The sequence below is a fragment of the Sycon ciliatum genome, chromosome 2 (assembly GCF_964019385.1).
Source record: "Sycon ciliatum chromosome 2, ocSycCili1.1, whole genome shotgun sequence".
In the NCBI taxonomy this organism is placed as follows: domain Eukaryota; kingdom Metazoa; phylum Porifera; class Calcarea; order Leucosolenida; family Sycettidae; genus Sycon; species Sycon ciliatum.
In genome coordinates, this window is record NC_088644.1 from 21524618 (window position 1) to 21543790 (window position 19173).

General features: G+C 47.6%; 2 protein-coding genes across 2 annotated transcripts; one reads left to right on the forward strand and one right to left on the reverse strand.

Moving 5' to 3' along the window:
* The first annotated feature begins 44 nt into the window (after positions 1-44).
* Positions 45-12367, forward strand: LOC135809200 (DNA ligase 1-like). The gene is made up of 13 exons (XM_065322489.1): positions 45-360; positions 2295-2409; positions 2690-2820; positions 4039-4699; positions 5456-5873; positions 6511-6764; positions 8302-8403; positions 9035-9132; positions 9360-9431; positions 9843-9906; positions 10243-10326; positions 11023-11157; positions 11502-12367. Exons 1-13 carry the CDS (start codon positions 122-124, stop codon positions 11601-11603), a joined length of 2475 nt encoding a protein of 824 aa, XP_065178561.1. The 5' UTR covers positions 45-121; the 3' UTR covers positions 11604-12367.
* A 1010-nt stretch (positions 12368-13377) lies between these two features.
* LOC135809187 (cilia- and flagella-associated protein 418-like) lies at positions 13378-17325 on the reverse strand. Its single transcript, XM_065322474.1, has 6 exons — positions 16666-17325; positions 16012-16210; positions 15615-15691; positions 14983-15045; positions 14348-14499; positions 13378-14005 (listed from the first exon to the last, which is right to left on the reverse strand). Exons 1-6 carry the CDS (start codon positions 16788-16790, stop codon positions 13899-13901), a joined length of 723 nt encoding a protein of 240 aa, XP_065178546.1. The 5' UTR covers positions 16791-17325; the 3' UTR covers positions 13378-13898.
* Between the last annotated feature and the right edge of the window lie 1848 nt (positions 17326-19173).

A 19173-nucleotide genomic window follows, 5' to 3' on the forward strand; every position in this document is an offset into this window, starting at 1 on the left:
TGCACAGGCCAGGCAGGAGATCTGGTTCAGAATCGGAATCAAGGGTGTATCCGCTGGTACATGGTACCTCGTGAAACATGTTCAAAATTGTTCTTGGATAGACTGAGGAATCTTTGTCATAATGAGTTCTAAAGCTGAGCGAAAGAGCACGTCGTCTCCGGCTGCATCTAAAAAGAGCAAGAAAACGTCTGTACCTGCTACAGACAGTTCTGATGAAAGTCCGAAAAAGCGCCGGAAATTGTCCACTGGCTCCACACAATCGTGCCATCAATGTCGTCAATCAATCCTGAGCAACAAAGGCATATCCGAGCTGAAGGCGGGCAAAGCCAGGCGGCAGTGCGACACATGCACAACGTACTGGTAAGATTCCGAGAATAGTACTACAACCATGCAGTGTATTGGGTGTGGGACGATAGTATTTTATGTAGAGTGAGGGGCCAAGTGAATTCCTTGGGCTAGGACACCTGAGGAGAATTTAGTGTGTGAACGCACACCGGCAAATGTAGAGCGTAGAGTGCCTTGAAACACTCTAGCACTCTTGTACATACTGCAGCAACCAATTAATCTGGAGAAGTACAGATGTGTTTTTGCAAGCGACACGCAACACAGCTTTGCCGCTACACAATGTATCGCCCGTGTATTTTCAAATAAACGAAACTTTGACCGCATGCTCTCTCGGACAAGAATATCAGTGGACTGTGGGCTGCCGAATGGGGCGTATGCCGCCATAGCTGGTTGTTGTATTAGTACAGTACATGTAGTTGCTTGGCTGTTTGCCGTAGCTTGTGGTGCAGACTGTCGGCGGCACTGCGCAGCTAGTATCTGACATGTCGGCCGTCAGCCGCTGAGTATGACTTCCCAGTGTGCGCGGCAGCGGCATGGTGCATGTGCAGGTACATGTACAGTAGTGTCCGTCGCCGAAGAACTGGTGGTGGGGGGGGGGGGGGGGGGGGTCAGCCTCCTAGCCTGGGCCCTTCCTATTTTCATGTACAGTCGGACCTCGTTTAACTGCACACATCCGTTTTCCACAAAATATCCGGATGGGCGAAGGAACCGGATAACCGAACGCTGGTTATGTTGGATGCACCATGGATGCTGTAGATTTGTAACCAGCTATTTTCTTCCGGATGGCGAGGGATCCGGATAAAAGAGGACCGGATAAGCGAGGTCTGGCTGTATAGCAGTCTATGCCCAGTTGAGTCACCGTATATACATTGGTTTGCTGTGCTTGGTGAAATTCTAGCCTGGTCGTTCTTCGGCGCTCAACAGTACTGTAGTCCCATTGGTAGTCTGTACTTCAATCGTGTAATTCACTTGTGTATGCAGCATGTTGTGTGAGACCATGCTAAGAATCAGCTCATGACGCTCACACTCACTGGAGAGGTTTTTCTGTTCTCACCAACAACCAATATCCATGTACCGGTACATATTACCAAGAGTACTGTATAAGCAGAAATATTCGTCTGGAATTTAATTTCGTCTTTTTCGTCCAAGGAGCTGTTGGACTAAATTAAATGTAGGACGAATATGGATTTGTCCAGCTTTTCTATACACTCTTATGATCCATGGACGAAATTTTCAACCGGACGAACTCCTTTTCTTTGGAGTTGGACGAAATTATTGACCGACGAAATTTTCTGCCTCTACAGTAGATAAACAAGAGTGTGCAACTCCGGGATGGGTTGGCCCGCGGCGGAATTTTTTGTTGACGTAATCTTTTCTACAACGCACGTACTGCGAGTCTTTTGGAAAGTTTTGCCTCGTGCACTTGGCCGGGCTTTACATTACAAGGTCGGTGCCCAGCACGTGCTCTCACACTGTTCTGCAGCAAAATGCGCGTTTTTCTGAAAAAAGGTGACGTCAACAAAAAACCCGCAGGCAGGGGTATCTGCAGATTGTGCAGAAGAGATCCGGAGTTGCACACTCTTGTTTATCTACTCTTGATAATATGTATAGCATGACATGCACTATAAGCATGTAAAAGTGGTTCACGCATGCATCACCGCGTTAGTTAGCACAGTACACACTCCCTGCTAGCAGCAGTACACACTCCCTGCTAGCAGCATGGGCCTCAAACTCAGTACCTCCGTTATAAAATACTAAAGTACACCGAGTGGATGGTCGATAAATGGTTTACTGACACTTCAGTTTAGAATCACATTGGCAGATGTTTAGAAGTGAAGCAATGTTTTGCAGCAGTGAGTAACCTATCTTGTTTTCTTCTGTTGTCTCTCTCTCTCTCTCCCTCTCTCTCTCTCTTTCTCTCTCTCTCTCTCTCTCTCTTTGACTACAAGGTGTGAGAATTGCCTTGAGAATCGCTATGGCTTGTCCTTTGTGGAGATCTCCGGCAAGCATTGGAGTTGTCCAAAATGCCAGAAAACCTGCAACTGCTCGATATGCCGCAAGCGTGTAAGTGCATAGCAGTGCAGCACGGCGTTGTATTTGCACGTGGCTTGCATTGGGTGCGTGCCATGTTCAGTGCATTCACAATCGTAGTACGAGCTTATGTTATGCCCTCACCTGATATGTGATGGTCAGTTATACTCCAGTCTGTTTGATCAATTGCATACTGCATATGTACTGGAACATCTGCACAGTACTTCCAAGAAGGATGCATGCCATTGTAGCAATATGCCGATGTCACGGAAAAATAAGGGATCATTCTGTGTTCTTCTCGTGCGACATTCAGGCGGGTATGCTGGCCACCGGAATTCTAACACCGCTTGCCAAGGAGGCTGGCTTCACATCTGTCAATGACTTCTTGTCGAAAGGAACCGGAGCCATAGCAGAGTGCTTGCAATGGAAGGAGGAAGAAAAGGCGTAAGTAATGTTACTGATTACACTCCATTCGGGAAAAAGAACCAACTCCATGAGAGGTTTTTGCGTTGTCTTCCGTGTCAGCACAAGCGTTTCTGGGAGCTTTCCATTCGTACCTCGTCTCTAATAGGCTCCGTTTGTTCCCGCAAAGGAAGTTGCTGTTTAGCTTTCTAGTACTTTCAGGGATGAATTTATCCGGTATCGCATCGCAGTTTGCGATTCAAAATCGATCGAGTGCGACTCAAAAATCACAGCGACTCGCAGGAAACTGCGATGCATAAACGGCACTGCATACTAGCTCGCGCAGTCAGTAAAAGTGATGCTGTGACTATGTCGTACACTCACGACACCTGTACAGTGCACGGACCCCGTTTTTTTCTCGAGAAGGTGTGATTTCTAGTACATGTACCTGTGAACTCTGGCTGGCTTCGCGTGCACATACTGACTGTACTGGTGTCCTTTTTGAACTACGCGTACCACTTTGCGCGGCTTTCATTCAGTAAGTCCAGTAAGTTCATGTACTTTCCGTACTGACAAGCATCATCTTTCCTCCACGATCCCGGCGGAGGTCTTGTTGTTTGTTTTCTTCTTTCTGGTTCACTTACATCTTTTCGTGACATTATAGCTTTCTGCTTGTAGCCAGTCGGTCTTTCTGGTCGTGAGGAACTTTTGGTATCACGTTCGTCCTTCTCTCTGACAATTGTCCAAGCTGTAGTTTTTGTCTAGTCTGGTTCTGCCTCCAACATGTCTGTACGACAGAGTACCTTTGAGAAGTGGGTGGCAGAGGTCGATGTCCAGAAGAAATGGCTTGGTTCTGAGAAAGCTACAGGTGCAGCGGTGACGCTAATTTTCTGCCAGCTATGCAGACAGCACGAGTCCTCCCTCCGTGGACTGAGAAATTTGAGTCGGTCTTCGTGGAAGAAAAAGTGCTAATCAAAAATCAAGGACTGCTACGCATTTTGGCGTTTGCGTCGCGAAAACTGCTATGCAAAAAAATGACAGTAAATTCATCCCTGACTTTAGTAGCTGGTGTGTGTCTAACAGCCACAGCTTCTGTGTTTTCTTAGGTTGGCGCTTTTCTAAACTTGATTAGAATGATTTTGATTGAGCATATTGAATAGATTGTTTGTGTTGTGGAGTACCGATGTGACCAATGCATGCTGTAGTCTCTTGCGGTACATAACGTCCTCCTTTTTTCCTCTCTTCCATGTGTGCTTGCAGTGGTGCACCAGAATCTCCTCAGAAAGCGGCAAAGGGTGGCAAGAGGAAAAGAGTTTCCAGTGAAGGCCAACAGCCCACCGCCGCTGCAGATGCTGATAGTTCTCCAGCCGCCAAGCGTACAAAGAGAGCTAAGGGCCAGTCGGAGGGCCGTAGTCGGCGTCGATCTGACTTTGAAATTGATCAGGGACCAGTCAGGACGGTCCACCGCCGCACATCGCTGGAAGAGAAGCGAGTAACTGCCGAAGAGTACCGGCTCCGTCTCAAACAGCGTGAAGAGGAGGCTGCAAAGGAGAAGGAGGCCGAAAAGGAGCGGAAGAAGGCCGCCAAGATTGAGGATGCTGCCAAAGCCAAAGAGCTGAAGAAAAAGGCACTTGAGGAAGAGAGAGTTCGCAAAGCAGCAGAAGTAGAAAAGGAAAGACGCAGATCCAAAGAACTGAAGCAAGCAGCCGTAGAAGAGGCGAGGAAGGCAAAGGCAGCAGAGATTGAAGAGAAAAAGGAAGAGAAACGTCTGGAGATGGAGAAATTGCGGCTGGAGCGTATGGATGAGAAACAGCGCAAGCAAGAGGAACACAAGCAGCATCTTGAAGAGATCCGCCGCCAGAAGGCAGACGAACGTGAGCGTGAAACTGAGCAGAAGAAGAAAGAGCTTGCCTCACTCAGGGTATGTCTGTTGTATGAGCTTGCCTCACTCGGGGTATGTCTGTTGCACGAGCTTGCCTCACTCGGGTTATGTCTGTTGCACGAGCTTGCCTCACTCAGGGTATGTCTGTTGCACGAGCTTGCCTAGTAGTAGTAGTAGTATTTATTATTTTACTAGGGCAATCCCCACAGACTGTGAGTCTTTTTACAGGGTACCCTAGATAAGTGCGTGAAATAGAGCTGAATGAAGAAAGCCGTAAGTGCGTGAAATAGAGTGCCTCACTCAGGGTATGTCTGTTGTACGAGCTTGCCTCACTCGGGTTATGTCTGTTGCACGAGCTTGCCTCACTCCGGGTATATCTGTTGCACGAGCTTGCCTCACTCAGGGTATGTCTGTTGCACGAGCTTGCCTCACTCAGGGTATGTCTGTTGCACGAGCTTGCCTCACTCGGGGTATGTCTGTTGCACGAACTTGCCTCGCTCCGGGTATATCTGTTGTACGAGCTTGTACCGCTTGAAGTCTTTGCTGTACCTGTTTTTACCATTCCTGCAGCTGTTCATTCCTGACACATTAGATAGACTTACCAGTAGCATGGATGGCTGCTCATGCATACCCGTGTGTATGTGTGTGGGTCATGTGTGCATACATCTAGTTGGGTATTGGAGCGGGGTCAAGGTCCCTAGTTTGAATTTTTCAGCACTATTCTTTTGGTAGCATCCATCCTTAGCATCCAGTTCCGATCCCTGTGTGTACTTTTGGTGCTGGGTACTTCTTCAGGAGGAGAAGGCGCGTGCCAGAGATGAAGAGCGTGAAGCAAAGAAACAACAGCTAGAAACTCTGCGCGCACACGTATCTCAGCAGAAGCAGGCGGTGAAAGACCTGCTTGCTGTCAACACAGCCTACACTCGATCGTCCAGCAGCAGCTCTGGCTCGAAACCAAACTTCTCGCGGACCCCGAGCACTGCGTCTTCTGCGTCGGCCAGTGATTCAGAGTCTGGAATCGACTGTGAATTCCTCGTGCCACCGATTGTCCCCGACGAGACCGTCCCGGATATCTGTATCAACATCGACCTGCCAAGTTTGCCTGCCTGGGAGGTGCCTGTTCCCGTCTCTCAGTACCACAACCTGCTCATGGTGTCCGAGTTCCTGACATCCTTTGCGTCCGCACTCGGTCTCAGCCAAATATACTCTGCAGGTATGTAGCTACTGCTTCACTGTTTCTGACACTCGGCAGAAGTGTGTGAACATCAAACTTTCAATGAGACGTGCCATTTTATTCTAAATTTGAAACATTCATCACCCATCTGTGGTAGGTTTATTGATCCATGTCCTGGTCACAGACATCCTTGCAGAAGTTGGTCCCCGGAGAAATCGCGCTGCATGGCATAAATGACCTGCTATGGCCTAGCATACTGGTTGACATGCATACTTGTATTACCGTATTTCCCCGTAAGTAAGTTCTCCCCAATGACTTAGTGCCCCCCTATAAAAAATACACTTTCCACTGCCGAGGTTATCACCCCGAAAGACAGTTCCCCCCGAAAGATAGTAAGTTCCTACCCGTCCTACATGTACAGACACCGTACAGTACATACATCATATGCACGGACACTAGAGTTGCGCAGGCTTCCCACTGCGTGTCATTTACCCCCGATAAAAAAGTACTCCCCGAAAGATAGTACCACCCCCGAAAGTTAGTACTCATGTGGCTGCTAAGTTCGAAAGTTAGTACGTACTAACTTACGGGGAAATACGGTATTTGTTTCTTGCTAGCTCTCTAACATTCTCTCTCCTTGTCGTGTGGCTGCCTCTCGTCTATATTCTCCCACCAGAACGCCTCGCACAAACTCTTCTGAATCGTACCACAATCCCCACCATTCAGCTCGCGCTCATGAAAGTGCTTCTGAAGGCCGAGAAGGAGGAGCAAGATGAAGACAACGACGATGGCTTTGAGGACGACGAAGAAGAGGCGGATGGCCGCGTGCAACTCGACCAGCTACCGAAGCTTACACAGAGCAGCTGTCAGCAGGTGGTTGATTTGTACTTGGCCATGGTTGGATACACACCGGACTCCACTGGTATCAAGGTGAGCCATGTGTATAGGTATGCCTTAGGGACCATCGCAAAAGTTCGCAGAAGCCCCTGAAACGAAGAGCATACGTTTGGGGGGGAGGGAGTCGGTGCGAAAATCGCAAACCGGGCTTCAATTCAAAAAAGTATTGACGACATAATTATAGGAGCTGTAGGATTAGCATGCCATCACAGCCGGCGTAGATCGCTTGTCAGGACGTGTATGGGGAATGTGAAAGCAATATACTCCAATCAACGTTCATTGTACATGTAATGCTCAAAGGATACAACTGCATAGCTCTAGCTGTTCTCGTTCTTAGATCACCCACTGCAAGGTGATATCATCGTTGCATTTATAAAGTGCTGTACATTGTTACACACTGATACAACAATGCTTGTGTAGTATTATAATAATTATTTATATATTTATGTGTGAGCATCCAAGTGAAAAAATGAAGCCCATATTGTGACTGTCGTTTCGTTTGAGGGGGGAGGGAGGGGGGTCAGGCCCGAAACTCACGGTCTTCGTTTCGGGGGCTTCTGCGAACTTTTGCGATGGTCCCTTAGTTCTATGGTCTATCCCCAACCCTAACATGGATTCCGATATACCAGGTCTTTTCGGACTCTGCAGTTATGGGGATGGGCACTGCTTTCTTTAGTTTTGTAGGCAGTGGATGTGTGTGTGTGTGTCGATTACGATTATGGTCACACACGTCTTTCTTCTCTTTCTCAGACTCCTCCTGACTTTTCTTTCATTCTCCTGGGTGGTTACCAACAGCCAGTGCATGCCGGAGTATGTGGTGTGATGTGTGTGTGAAAAAAATGAAAAAGACCAAAAAGTAAGGATTCACTGGCCAGAAAAAGCCACTTCATAGCTGTGTGGTGTAGACCAGGCTGAATAGTGGCGGTCAATTCTTCAGCCTTGCAACCTGTTGAATGGTGCAATCCCAGCACAAGCTGCTATGGCTTCTGCTGTAGCATCGCATCATCGCGTCCGATGATGGGCGTCCAATGGTGTGTGTGTGTGTGTGACGACCGACCGACCGCCTAGTGATGCTCCTCCTGTTGCCGAGGTCCCGGTGTGTACAGCTTGCCGGCGTACTTTCAAGTCTACTGCTGGCCTCAAGCGCCATCGCTGTGGACCCCGCCCGAAGCGCCCTACAGTGACTGATCGCCAGCACTTTGAACATCGTTGCCGAGTCTGTAATCAACGCCAGTTTCGGAGGCGACAGGACCTGGACCGCCATTTGAAGCACTGCCTACCTCTTCCCTAACCTCTCTGACAGTACGTCCCTTCGGGGAGCGGCGTGGCCATTTCTGGCAGCTGTCAATAGTAGTAGTAGTAGTAGTAGTAGTAGTAGTAGTAGTAGTAGTAGTAGTAGTAGTGTGTGTGTGTGTGTGTGTGTGTGTGTGTGTGTGTGTGTGTGTGTGTGTGTGTGTGTGTGTGTGTGTGTGTGTGTGTGTGTGTACATGTCCACCCATCTGTGACACTGCACATTCATTCTGATACTATGTGAACATGTATACCTTATGTATATTGTGTGCCATTGCAGGGTGCAGGGCGGCGGAAGATGAGCGCTGACGATCGTGTTGTCAGTGACAAGTGTGAGAAGCTTTCTGTCCTGGCATTCCTTTGCGAGCGTCTAAACAGCATGGTAAGCATCCCAACTATTTGTTATGCTTCATTGAAGCTCTGCTGGTATGGAATTTGTCCAGTCTATCAGTCTATTGTACTTTCTTTCTTTTTTTAAGCTAAATAAACCCAACGTCTTGCTTCGGTTGTACCACATGTTCTGTACCCCTGTTTCATAACACTGTTTGCCCGTGAGAATACACTCGAGCTTCTCTTATCCGGGCACCTTGGGACCGGAAACTGCCCGTATCTCAGATTTGCCCGCGTATCAGGATAACTAGTCAAAAAACTCATCTATCATATCATTTTTTGAAGACATTTATTTGGCACGTATTACGCATGTTCAGGGGGGGTTACAAAAAGAATCCATTGATAAAAATGTGTGGATTAAACAGGTCGGCAGTGACAAATAAGCACTTGTGCATGCGAAAAAAAGTTCAACCCCCCCCCCCCCCCCCCCCCCCAAATTCCAAGCATTTTTACCATCGGAACTCAAGGTGAAGGCGCCCGGTAGAGTGATGTGCCCATATCTGAGGCGTCCGGAGAAGAGACGTTTGAGTGTAAGTCCTTATTTGCCCTTCGCTGTGCGGTCTTTGAAGCAAACTTGACTTCCACCTGAGTGTTTCTGGCTTTGCTGCTGATCATGGTTGCAGGCGTACTTTGCTGAGCTGATCAACGAGACATCGGAGGATCTTGTTGAACTCCAGCGAAAGCACCGTGTTGCAGAGCGAGAAGTTTGCAAGCAAATTAAGTAAGTCATGTGCTCGGTCAAAGACACCAATTCAGTGTGCATTGGGCTTGTGGTGGTTGTTGTGCTGCAGATGAAGCAACCAGGATGGTGTACTTTGGAGATGCTTGCCGCCCAACACGGCTGGGTACTACTTGATAATGGTGCAGTCCAGATGCCGTTTGCCTAGCTCTGGTTGGGTTCTCGCTTATCAAATTTGTATCTGTGTGAACTGTTTGTGCGCGCTGCAGTGAGGAGTTGAAGGCTTGGACGGCTGAACAACTCATGGCACGCAAGGACCTGAAGACTGTTGGCGAAGTCACGTGAGTACGACCTGCCAGACTCACTACAGTTGTGCCCTAACTGTATAGTGCTCCTTTCTTTCACCTGTGCTGTTCTACCACACTCGTGCACATCCCTGATGACTATTATAATACCATGCTTTTTGGGACGTTTTCTGGCCTTTGTGAGAAAGGGCAACTGTAGGATTGCCAGCTGCTGCTGCTGCCGATTTCACTGTTGCTTTTTTCCTGGTCTTGGCTCGCAATGTTGCTGCACTTCAGTACATTGGGTTGGTTTTGATTCACACTAGCAGTATGCGTATGCTTGGCAGAATTGCCCCGGTGAGCTTTGCTTGTGTCAGGAAGTAGTTGTCTGTACTGTAGTGTGTTGTAGCCATGTGCTGCAGCCATTGAACACACTGCATTGTACTTTTCTGTTACATCCTGTTGCAGAGCCCTGCCATCCGCCAGCGAGAGGTTCTCCAAGCAGATCAGTGAGGCCAGATCAAAGTTACAGGTAGGTAACTGCTTGTACATGTAGACCAACGCGTACAGTACCTAAGTCTGCCGATAGCCTGTTTGTTTGTTTGGTGATTCCCAATAGCTGAGATGCCCATATTGTTTGCATTGGTTTTGTCTGGCTATGTTGGGGACAACTGTAGCCAGACGAATGGTGACATGCCTGGACTTGTACGAACATGAGGGCCAGCAAGTCTATCTGTTGCTCTTGTACAATACAAGCATGTGCAACTCTTACCGGCTGTGACCAACTTGTCTGTAGTTCCCTTTTCAGCACTGCAAGTCACCAATAGCTACATGTGTGTGTGCGTGTGTTTGTTTTGTCCGTGCACAGTGTGAGCATGATGCACATGCTGCTGCAGTCCGCGGTCAGCTGCTGGGTCGGGATCGCCAGGGACGGGCATACTGGCATCTTCAGGTACGAACACGCACACTATCTACTTGTGCATGATATGCTACTGCATAATCACACTATCTACTTGTGCATGATGTGCTACTGCATAATCACACTATCTACTTATGCATGATATGCTACTGCATAATCAGTCTAAGGACCTACAGTACTGTTGGGTGTGCCGAAGAACGAACAGGCTAGGATTTCACCAGGCACCGCATGCCAATGTATACGCAGTGACTCAACTGTGCATAGACTGTATGTAGTACATGAAGATAAGAACGGCCTAGGCTAGGAGGCTGACCCCGTCCAGTTCTTCAGCACCTCACAGTACATGTGCTGTACTTGTTGTAGGAAGTGTCTAGGGAGTAGGGTAGATCTTGCCATTACTGCTGCATGCACACAGCATCAGTGATTCTTCTGAGAATGAAATTAATTTATATCCTGTCATTATCCACCTACTCGCCACCACTTTATATGTGTTTATTCGCTTTGCGAAACTATTCGTTGATTGGATCAAGCTTGATGAGGTTGACTGACTCCTTTCAATGGATTTCACACCTATAGGAAAAGTTTCATTGCGCCTAGATTTTGGTGTTTCATTTTTACCTGAAAGCCCTGTATTCCTGCAGTGTTAAATCTCCCAGTATGCTGCCTTCTATGTCTGCTGGTGGAGACAATGAGATCCATTTCTCTGCTTTCCCTCCTCTATGCTTTTAGTCGGTGACTGGAATTCTTGTAGAGGAAGATCTCACACACGAAACTCCCGAACAGTCACCGCGCAAGACCAAGAAGAAGAAGGATGTAAATCCGTTCACTATCTGTGAGAGTAGTGATCATCTGGACAAGCTACTGGTAAGCAGGGGGGCGGTGGAGACAATTTTAATGTCGACTTTTGCGTTGAGCAAGAACTGTTCTGTTACTGGTAAGCAGGGGGTGGTTGAGACAATTCTGTCAACCTTTGCACTGAGCTGCAGGAGTGGCTATACTACTGGAAAGCAGGGGTGGCAGAGACAATTTTAATGTCAGCCTTTCCATTGCATAGCCTACGGTACGAGTGGTTATGCTTGATCGTTGTGTCTTCAGTGTGGCGTGGAAATCGTTCTTAGTTTGTTGTGTCTTCAGTGTGGCGTGGAAATCGTTCTTAGTTCTTGCACACAACGTACATGTTTGCGTGTACTTGACCCGTGTATCTGCAGGACTCAATGTGTGTGGATCATCCGACGGAAGCAGCGCTCAGCCATCAGCTCAAACTGCGCTACAATGCCATCTGCACGGAAGAGGCAGCCGAGTCCGAGTAACGCCATCGACGTGCGGCTGAGTTTTGATCAATGTTTATATACGAATCCTAGAGTAGCTTTTTTTAAATAGATGAATCACTAGGACTTAGTCATGACAACCACCGGCACTGCAACAGCACTATTCCGCCCAGCTACGTGTATATAATGTAATGGGGACAGCGGAAGCCTCAGAACGGACCGTTTTATATTCACCTGCCTCTCGTGCTCCAGTAGAAGGCGGCTTATCATTATCTATCAATGTTCAGGAACTGAAACACACACACACACACACACATGCACACAATCTTTTACGACCAGGCTCATTGTGTTGCATTCTTCTCATCTGACCTACCACGGGATTTTACGCTTCAATGGGATTGTCTTGTTTCTTTTTTTTATCAATGATTCATCAACGTTTTAGTCCCCCCGCCCCCTTTTTACTCCACTCACTTTTCTACTGCTGTGCCTCTTTTTTTTTTATTGTTTGTGCCTCATTTTTATCCGTGTTGATGCTAGCGTTCACCTCTGTTTCTCTTTCCCTGCACTTTCCCTCTGTGTTTTTTTTTACCTTGCTCGCCCAGTTATATATCAGCTAGAGATAGGGTTTTCCCGCTGACTGCCCTTCTGCTTTTTACCATCTCCCTTTATAGCCTCTATGTCTGCAAGTCTACAGTGGTTTATTGTGCTCCGTAGAGTACCTCTCCCTTCTGTGGTGTTCCTTTCATTCGTTCTTTTTGTTAAAAAAATGTTATCCTTCATGGCCAGTATCATGAGGTCACCACACATACACCCTGGTGACTGGTGTGTTTGTTCTGCTGTGCAGTACCCCAAACCTGCATGTCAACATTGGCTCATAACGGTGATGGTTGATGTGAATGCTGCCTGTTTCTTCCGTCCTGAGACGGAGTGGGGGTTACTATTTGATGAGAACTGAAGTAATTATCATTCCGTTATCATTCTTCCCGGCCGTGCACTGTGCTTCTGATTGTTTTAGTCTGCATGCAAACGTCATCAGCTCCGCCTGAGTTGCAACCAGCTCATGGGGTTGGTATGTGCAGGGCCGGGCATCGTTTAGTCCAGGCACTGGCATTCTCAACAACCTAACCCCTAGAAAACCGACCCCGGCCAGCAGTGTAGGGCAGGAAGTACAGTCAGACCTCGCTTAACCGCACACATCTGTTTTCCACAAAATATCCGGATAACTGAACACACATACTGTATTTGCATGTGGCATGTCAAAAGCAGTGACATTGTACATACATGTAGACGGGTCCTATGCAGTACAACTAGCGTGCACAACATGTACAACTAGCGTGCACAACATGTAAAACAAGCGAGAAAAATGACAAGTGCATGCAACTGAGTGCTGTCCACATGCACCCAGCAGGTCAAGGACCTCATTTGCCTGTACAAGTCCCTGATTCTAGTTTCTGCAAGCCACATGCAACCGGATACGACGAAGCTTTTTGTACACATTTTAACCAGCTCGTATACAAAATCATGCACCGGTATGCGGATCGCGAGGTCCGGTTATGTTGTATGCATAACATATGCTGCACATCGGTAACCATCGATTTTCTTCCGGATGGCGAGGGATCCGGATAAACGAGGACCGGATAAACGAGGTCTGACTGTACATGTACCGTAATGCAATTATACTTTATACGGCAGGTTATTGTCGACTCCCTGGTGTAGCATGCATGCATGTGAAAACGGCTTGCACAGCAGTGACCATGGTGACCTGCCTAGGCTTCACTGCACTCTGGTGTATACCTGAATCATCCCATGCATATCTTCACAGGTGAGCGCCAATAGCTACAATGTGTAAGAATATAGAGGTCAATTGTATGGCTGTGCAGTGTGCACAACTTCTCAAATCAAGTGACAAGTTGGAGTAGAGAGCAACTTGGCAACTTCTACTCTGCATCCAAATGCTCCGCTAAGAGCCAAGCAACAGCTGCTGACACACACACAAATTGATACAATGTAGGTAACACATGAATTGTACTTCTGTGTACACCTGCAGCTCAGGTTTCCAGAAGCAAGCGCATTGCAGAGCTACTGCAGCAGAATACACTGGTCTGAGGAACAGTGTTACCTGCAAAGCTACTATCTGTTCTCGGAGTGGAGTGAAAATGCTGGCAATAACTTAGATACAATCTGGGTATGAGGTAAAGTCAAGGGTGTAGAGGCGTCTCCTGCTATGCATGTAAGCCATGTAGCAATTGCTGGGAGGCCTCAGGTCCGTTCAAGTTACATGTCTGTATCAAAGACAGTGTTGCAACACCAGTCCTGTAGCAATGGTGCGGTACCGAGTCAATGTTTACGACATACCCACTTTGAGTGGAAGTCTCGCATAGTTTGCAAATCTGTCAAGTCCTTGACCGATAGCCAGCGACATTGGCAGCAGTACGCTCGACTTCCTACAGTCATACCAAGATGGAGAAGAGGACATGTGTACTTTGATCAGGGGAAGGCATGGACTATTTCCTCTGCTGAACTCCATTATAATCACCCGGGCTGAAACGAATATGCCGACTACTCGAAAATCAATCGTTAAAATTCCCCAAAATCAACCAATAATTATTTGCGGTTGTGGGGCATCTAAACTTGGTGCTCGCATGAGCTTTTCCTCAGCATGGAATCCTGAAAAATGCCTGTCTTGGTGCACCACTCAACGGTATTCCATATCACGCCACTGAAGCTACGCAATATGTGCCCTGAAGTTATTACAGCAACACCTGCCTGTTGTGGTGGAAGCCTACCTTTCTGACGTTGTAGCTTCTTCTTCAGCTCAGCAACTACCGGCATCTGGTTACGAAAGAACAGGTAGTCCACACTGCTAGCCCAGGCGGTCTCGTCGAACGACAATACAGTGAAATCGCAGCCCACACACAGCAAGTTGTTGCAGCATAGCCTGCAAGTGAAATACCAACAGCAAGTTGCGGGTTGTACGGTTGGGTGTCATCCTCTACATGTACAGTGTAGATACTGAAAGACTGCGGTAACATGATTCAATAATGATACATGATAGCAATGCTTCTGTCCAAAGCTGATACCTCCCGTAGTGCAATACATTCCAGCCTGGGCATCACACTCTATCCACATACAACAACTTGAAGTGTGCCATTGAAACTCCACCGCCATATCTATAGCCTTGTGAAGAGCAGTGGTGGTGTAGAGATCCTGTTGAATGTTCCTTTGGAGCATTATTCTATCATGAACTTTCCCAGCGGGAGGCTACGGCGCGTGTCACTTCAATGTACCAGCAAACCAGACTGGGCGGTGAGGGATTCACCGGCATACAACACACACGAGTCTATGGAACACTGTAGCATATCGTCGGCTCACTGGTATCATTATGGAGAGATCGGTACAGGTGGCTGTATGAATGTCTTACCCAGGAGTGGAAGGGTCGTATCCCAGTGAACTTCTGGTACCACCAACATACACAGGGAAGCAGCTGCAAGCACAAACATACACACACACACACGCGCACGCGCACGCGCCGGCACACACACAGTGTCCAATATGGAAATCATGCAAATGGATAATTCAACAGGGGTCAATCCACAAACTACAAGTAAATGAACACTTGTCACCTCAAACCTTGACCAATATTCCTGTATCCACTGCCAATATTCATTGATGAAGGGCCCTCCCTCCTAAAGATGCGGGAGGACAATGCGGGGAAATGCTTCATGACCCATCATATCTACTGAGACACCAGAGGAAATCAGGGATGGCTCAGGTCCTGTAAAGCGGCACATTCTCTTTCCACGGAAGTGCTCTTTCCATGGAAGTGGGGGGGGGGGCTCTTCTAATCTTGTCCTAATTCATTGGGCTGAACTTGTGACACAGAAGATACGCCTACATAGACTTGAAGGACCTGAATGGTTTCAAGAGCACAGTGAACTTGGATGCGGTGTTGATTGAACGCAGTTGCAGGAACTGGCATTGGCAGACTGCATGCACAGTGCTGCACGGGCGGCTGCAAGTGACAAGGCCGAACAAAGTGTACAATGCACTCACCCTCGTTGTCCATCACGGTGTTTCGCTACCGAGTTAGCTTTTTTGCCCGACTGAGTCTGAGTTGCAGGGCGCTGGGCCTAAGTAAATGAATTAGAACAAAATTAGAGGACAGAAAGTTTCTAAGAATTGGAACACTTTAACTAGTATGCCTAATGATGAGAAGTCATGTGAGACCTTCAACCCAGTGAAGATTTCATTCTCAATGCAAGGGATTGTAGAGGGCGCTGTGCATCAGACTGTACTGGGACAAGAGGGTGTACTAAAATGTTTAAAAAAAACAAAAACAATTTTAACCAATTCCTTTCCAACATGTCATACACAATGTACCTTGGTTCTGTCCTAGACACACAGACTGCATATGATTGTACTGCCAGGGATGATCATTAACATCACATACCACACTAGTATCCAGGTCTTCACAATCCTTCTCCACTTCGTCCAGGAAAGAGAGGTCGTCGTTGCTCATGAACTTCTTACTGTCGCTTCCCGGCTTGCCGGTGGATGCACTGACCCGTGCGTCTGCAGCAGTAGATTTAACTTTGCCTGCACTCACTGTAGCTGATGCAGGTTTCTTTGAGGCGCCCGGCCTGAATGCACTGCAGGCAAGGGTGAATGGAGAAAGCATCAACAGAATTTAAAAACATGTGCAGATGTCCTTTACACGGACAGTGGGACCTTGGTTTCCGACGATCCGACCTACTTCAGTCCACTATCATTGCTATAAGAGAAAAATATGTGGGTGTACATCCAGTGCATTCGCGGATTCGCGTGCTTCTCTTCCGACGGGCGTATACATGGTGCATGGTGTGTGTGTGTGGGGGGGGGGGGGTCATACGTACACATACACGTACACCACACACACGCACGCACGTACGCACCCGCACACACATACACACACACACACACACACAAGTGCACACTGTGTGGTCAACAGCCAGAGACTGAAGTCCACACAGCTGATCGAATAGGCAGTAACTATAGGACTATGTGCTAATGCTGGACTCATTCATCATTGAATCCTCAATGATCCCATGCAATCCTCTGTACTTACGCGAATGGGTCATCGTCACAGCCTGTGTGCCGGGCAGCCGCTGAGTTCGTTCTGCATTTCAGGTCCTGTTCCACTTCTTGCAGTGTGCGCTCAATCTCATCCAGGTCGACTATATCGTCATCCATGATCACCAGTGCAGTGAATGCCGTTACTAGCGGTTAGCACTACAATGCTACGCTTGGTAATCCCTACTAGACCCTAGCTCAGGTCAAACCCTTACAACTGAGTACTGTTGTAAGCAGCCAGGCAGCTAGCGCGATGCACCACGGAATGGAGGTGGTGAATGAAGACAGTTATGTAGAATATGGTGCATGTGCGAATATAATGGTCTAACAGTGTTGACAACTACAATGTACTTAGCGGTCGGGTAGAAAGTAACTATGTTACTTGTGCTCGTGGTGCATGATCTCCACGCGCTGCCTTGCTCCAGTGAGCCGCTGCTCCAAACGATATCCACGCTGCTTCCTTTGGAGGTCTTCACGCAGTCCAGACAGAAGAAAAAGAAACACTGTGCTGAGCGTGGCCTTTGTCGTCAAAATGTTTTGAAAGACAGACGGCTATGACACGATCATAGATACCGGTACCGCGGTAGCTACTTTGTAGTCTGACGACATCCAGTCACTTGAAATTCCCGGTCGAACGAAAAGTTAGGATTTTTGTAGTTGAGCCCTTTCACTTTTCAGGCTTTTGTATGACAATAATTGTACATAGGTAGTCATCATGGTCATTGGGGTCTACCATGGTCTACGTATGCCATATGCAGCGACGCGTACAATGGGTAGATCTACGAACTGCGAAAATGAGATCGTGTTTGTGGACGTAGGTCTACCATGCATGGTCTACGGCGGCGAAGAAGACACTCTGTCACCATGGTCACTGTGCTCATGGACATGGTACTCGTACATGCATGGTACACAGCGCGCTTGCACACCGCGAACCTGTGGTTTGCAGTTCTACCCGCGTGGCCCTGAAAATTCTGACGAAGCGCTCTTTGATCCAGCCTACCTAATTTTAAAAGTCCTTAGTATACTACTATAGTATGTCATTTACCTAACTTCCTATCATGACATTATGTCCTCTTCCTCTTCAACACAATGTGTTGAAGAGGACATAATGTCATGCTTCGCGGGATAGTGCAGGCTGTGATGTGTGCGCGCGTTTGTACATTTGTGTGCGTGTGTGCGTGTGTGTGTGTGTGTGTGTGCGTTTGCGCGCGCTTGCGTGTTTGAAGGGCTTACGACCTGTAGTCCCAGTACAAGGGCTACATGTATGTCTAACATGGCTTCAACGCGGTGCGTTATCATCTCTTCGTCCATGTGCTTTTACCGGTATGTGTATGCACATGTACATGTATCACATACGGGTAAATGCACATACATATGTGCGTGTGTGTGTGTCTTTGTGTGGGGGGCACGCGCGTATGCCACACATGCTCACACATACACGGTGTGTGTGTGTGCGTGTGTGCACGTGCATTGTATGCGCTTGTGTACTTGTGATATGGTGATTGTGTATGTGACCGCTAGCACCAGTGCTTAGCATTAGGGGTGTGCGGATAATGCTCGAAAAGGTGGCAGATTCTGCTCGAAAAGCAGTGAAATTGGCAGAACCATACAAACTTTATGGCGGGCAATTCCTCGAATTCTGCTCCATTTCTTTATCCACATACCAAACATGCATGAAACTTACCAGAAAAAGTACCGAATTCTGCCAATTTTTCTGCCGGCATTATCCGCATATGCCTACTTAGCATTCCTGCTTACTCCACTCTACATGTACATGTAGCTCTGTAGGCTGTATCTGGGACAGTGTGGGCTTGAGCCTGGTTACTACAACTAGCAAGATATTAAAGAGTAAAAACAAACGATAAGAGGACGGAAAAAGTGAAAAAGGTTTCACGCACTAAGCGATCATCAGAAAACAGCACTCTCTTGGACAGCCTAGAACCTCTCTGTTTTACAACTAGCAAGAGTACTTGAGTATTAAAATAAACTCTGTACTGGGAAATTGTGTGTTGCTCCCCACATGGGAGCTCGCGGTTTTCCTGCCGACTTGAATTCTCACTTGACTGACTTACGACTGCCATCCAGAGCACAGGAGAAGTCCATCGAACCGTCCACTCCAGTCGGCAGGAAAACCGCGAGCTTCCATGTAGGGAGCAACACACAATTCCCCAAGTATCGCCAAAGTCGCACCAACCTCTTCTGTACTGGGAGCTTATAAAATACTCTTGATATTACTTGTACTAGTACTAGACGTAGTAGAGGTCAGAGTCACCGTCTTCCGGACTCCAATCACTGTATTTGCACATGTGGAAGTAAGTTAGTTACACCCTGCAGAAAACCATGACTGAAACTTTCTTTGTATTCGAGTGTCATGCAGAAGCATGCACACGACCGGTGAGCAAAAAGAGGAGGTCGTTCTGTCCAGCAAAGGCAGGAAGAGGATATAAGAAAAGTAGAGAAATACTAGAAGATCATTCGGCTATGGCGTGCTGCACTGCAGTAG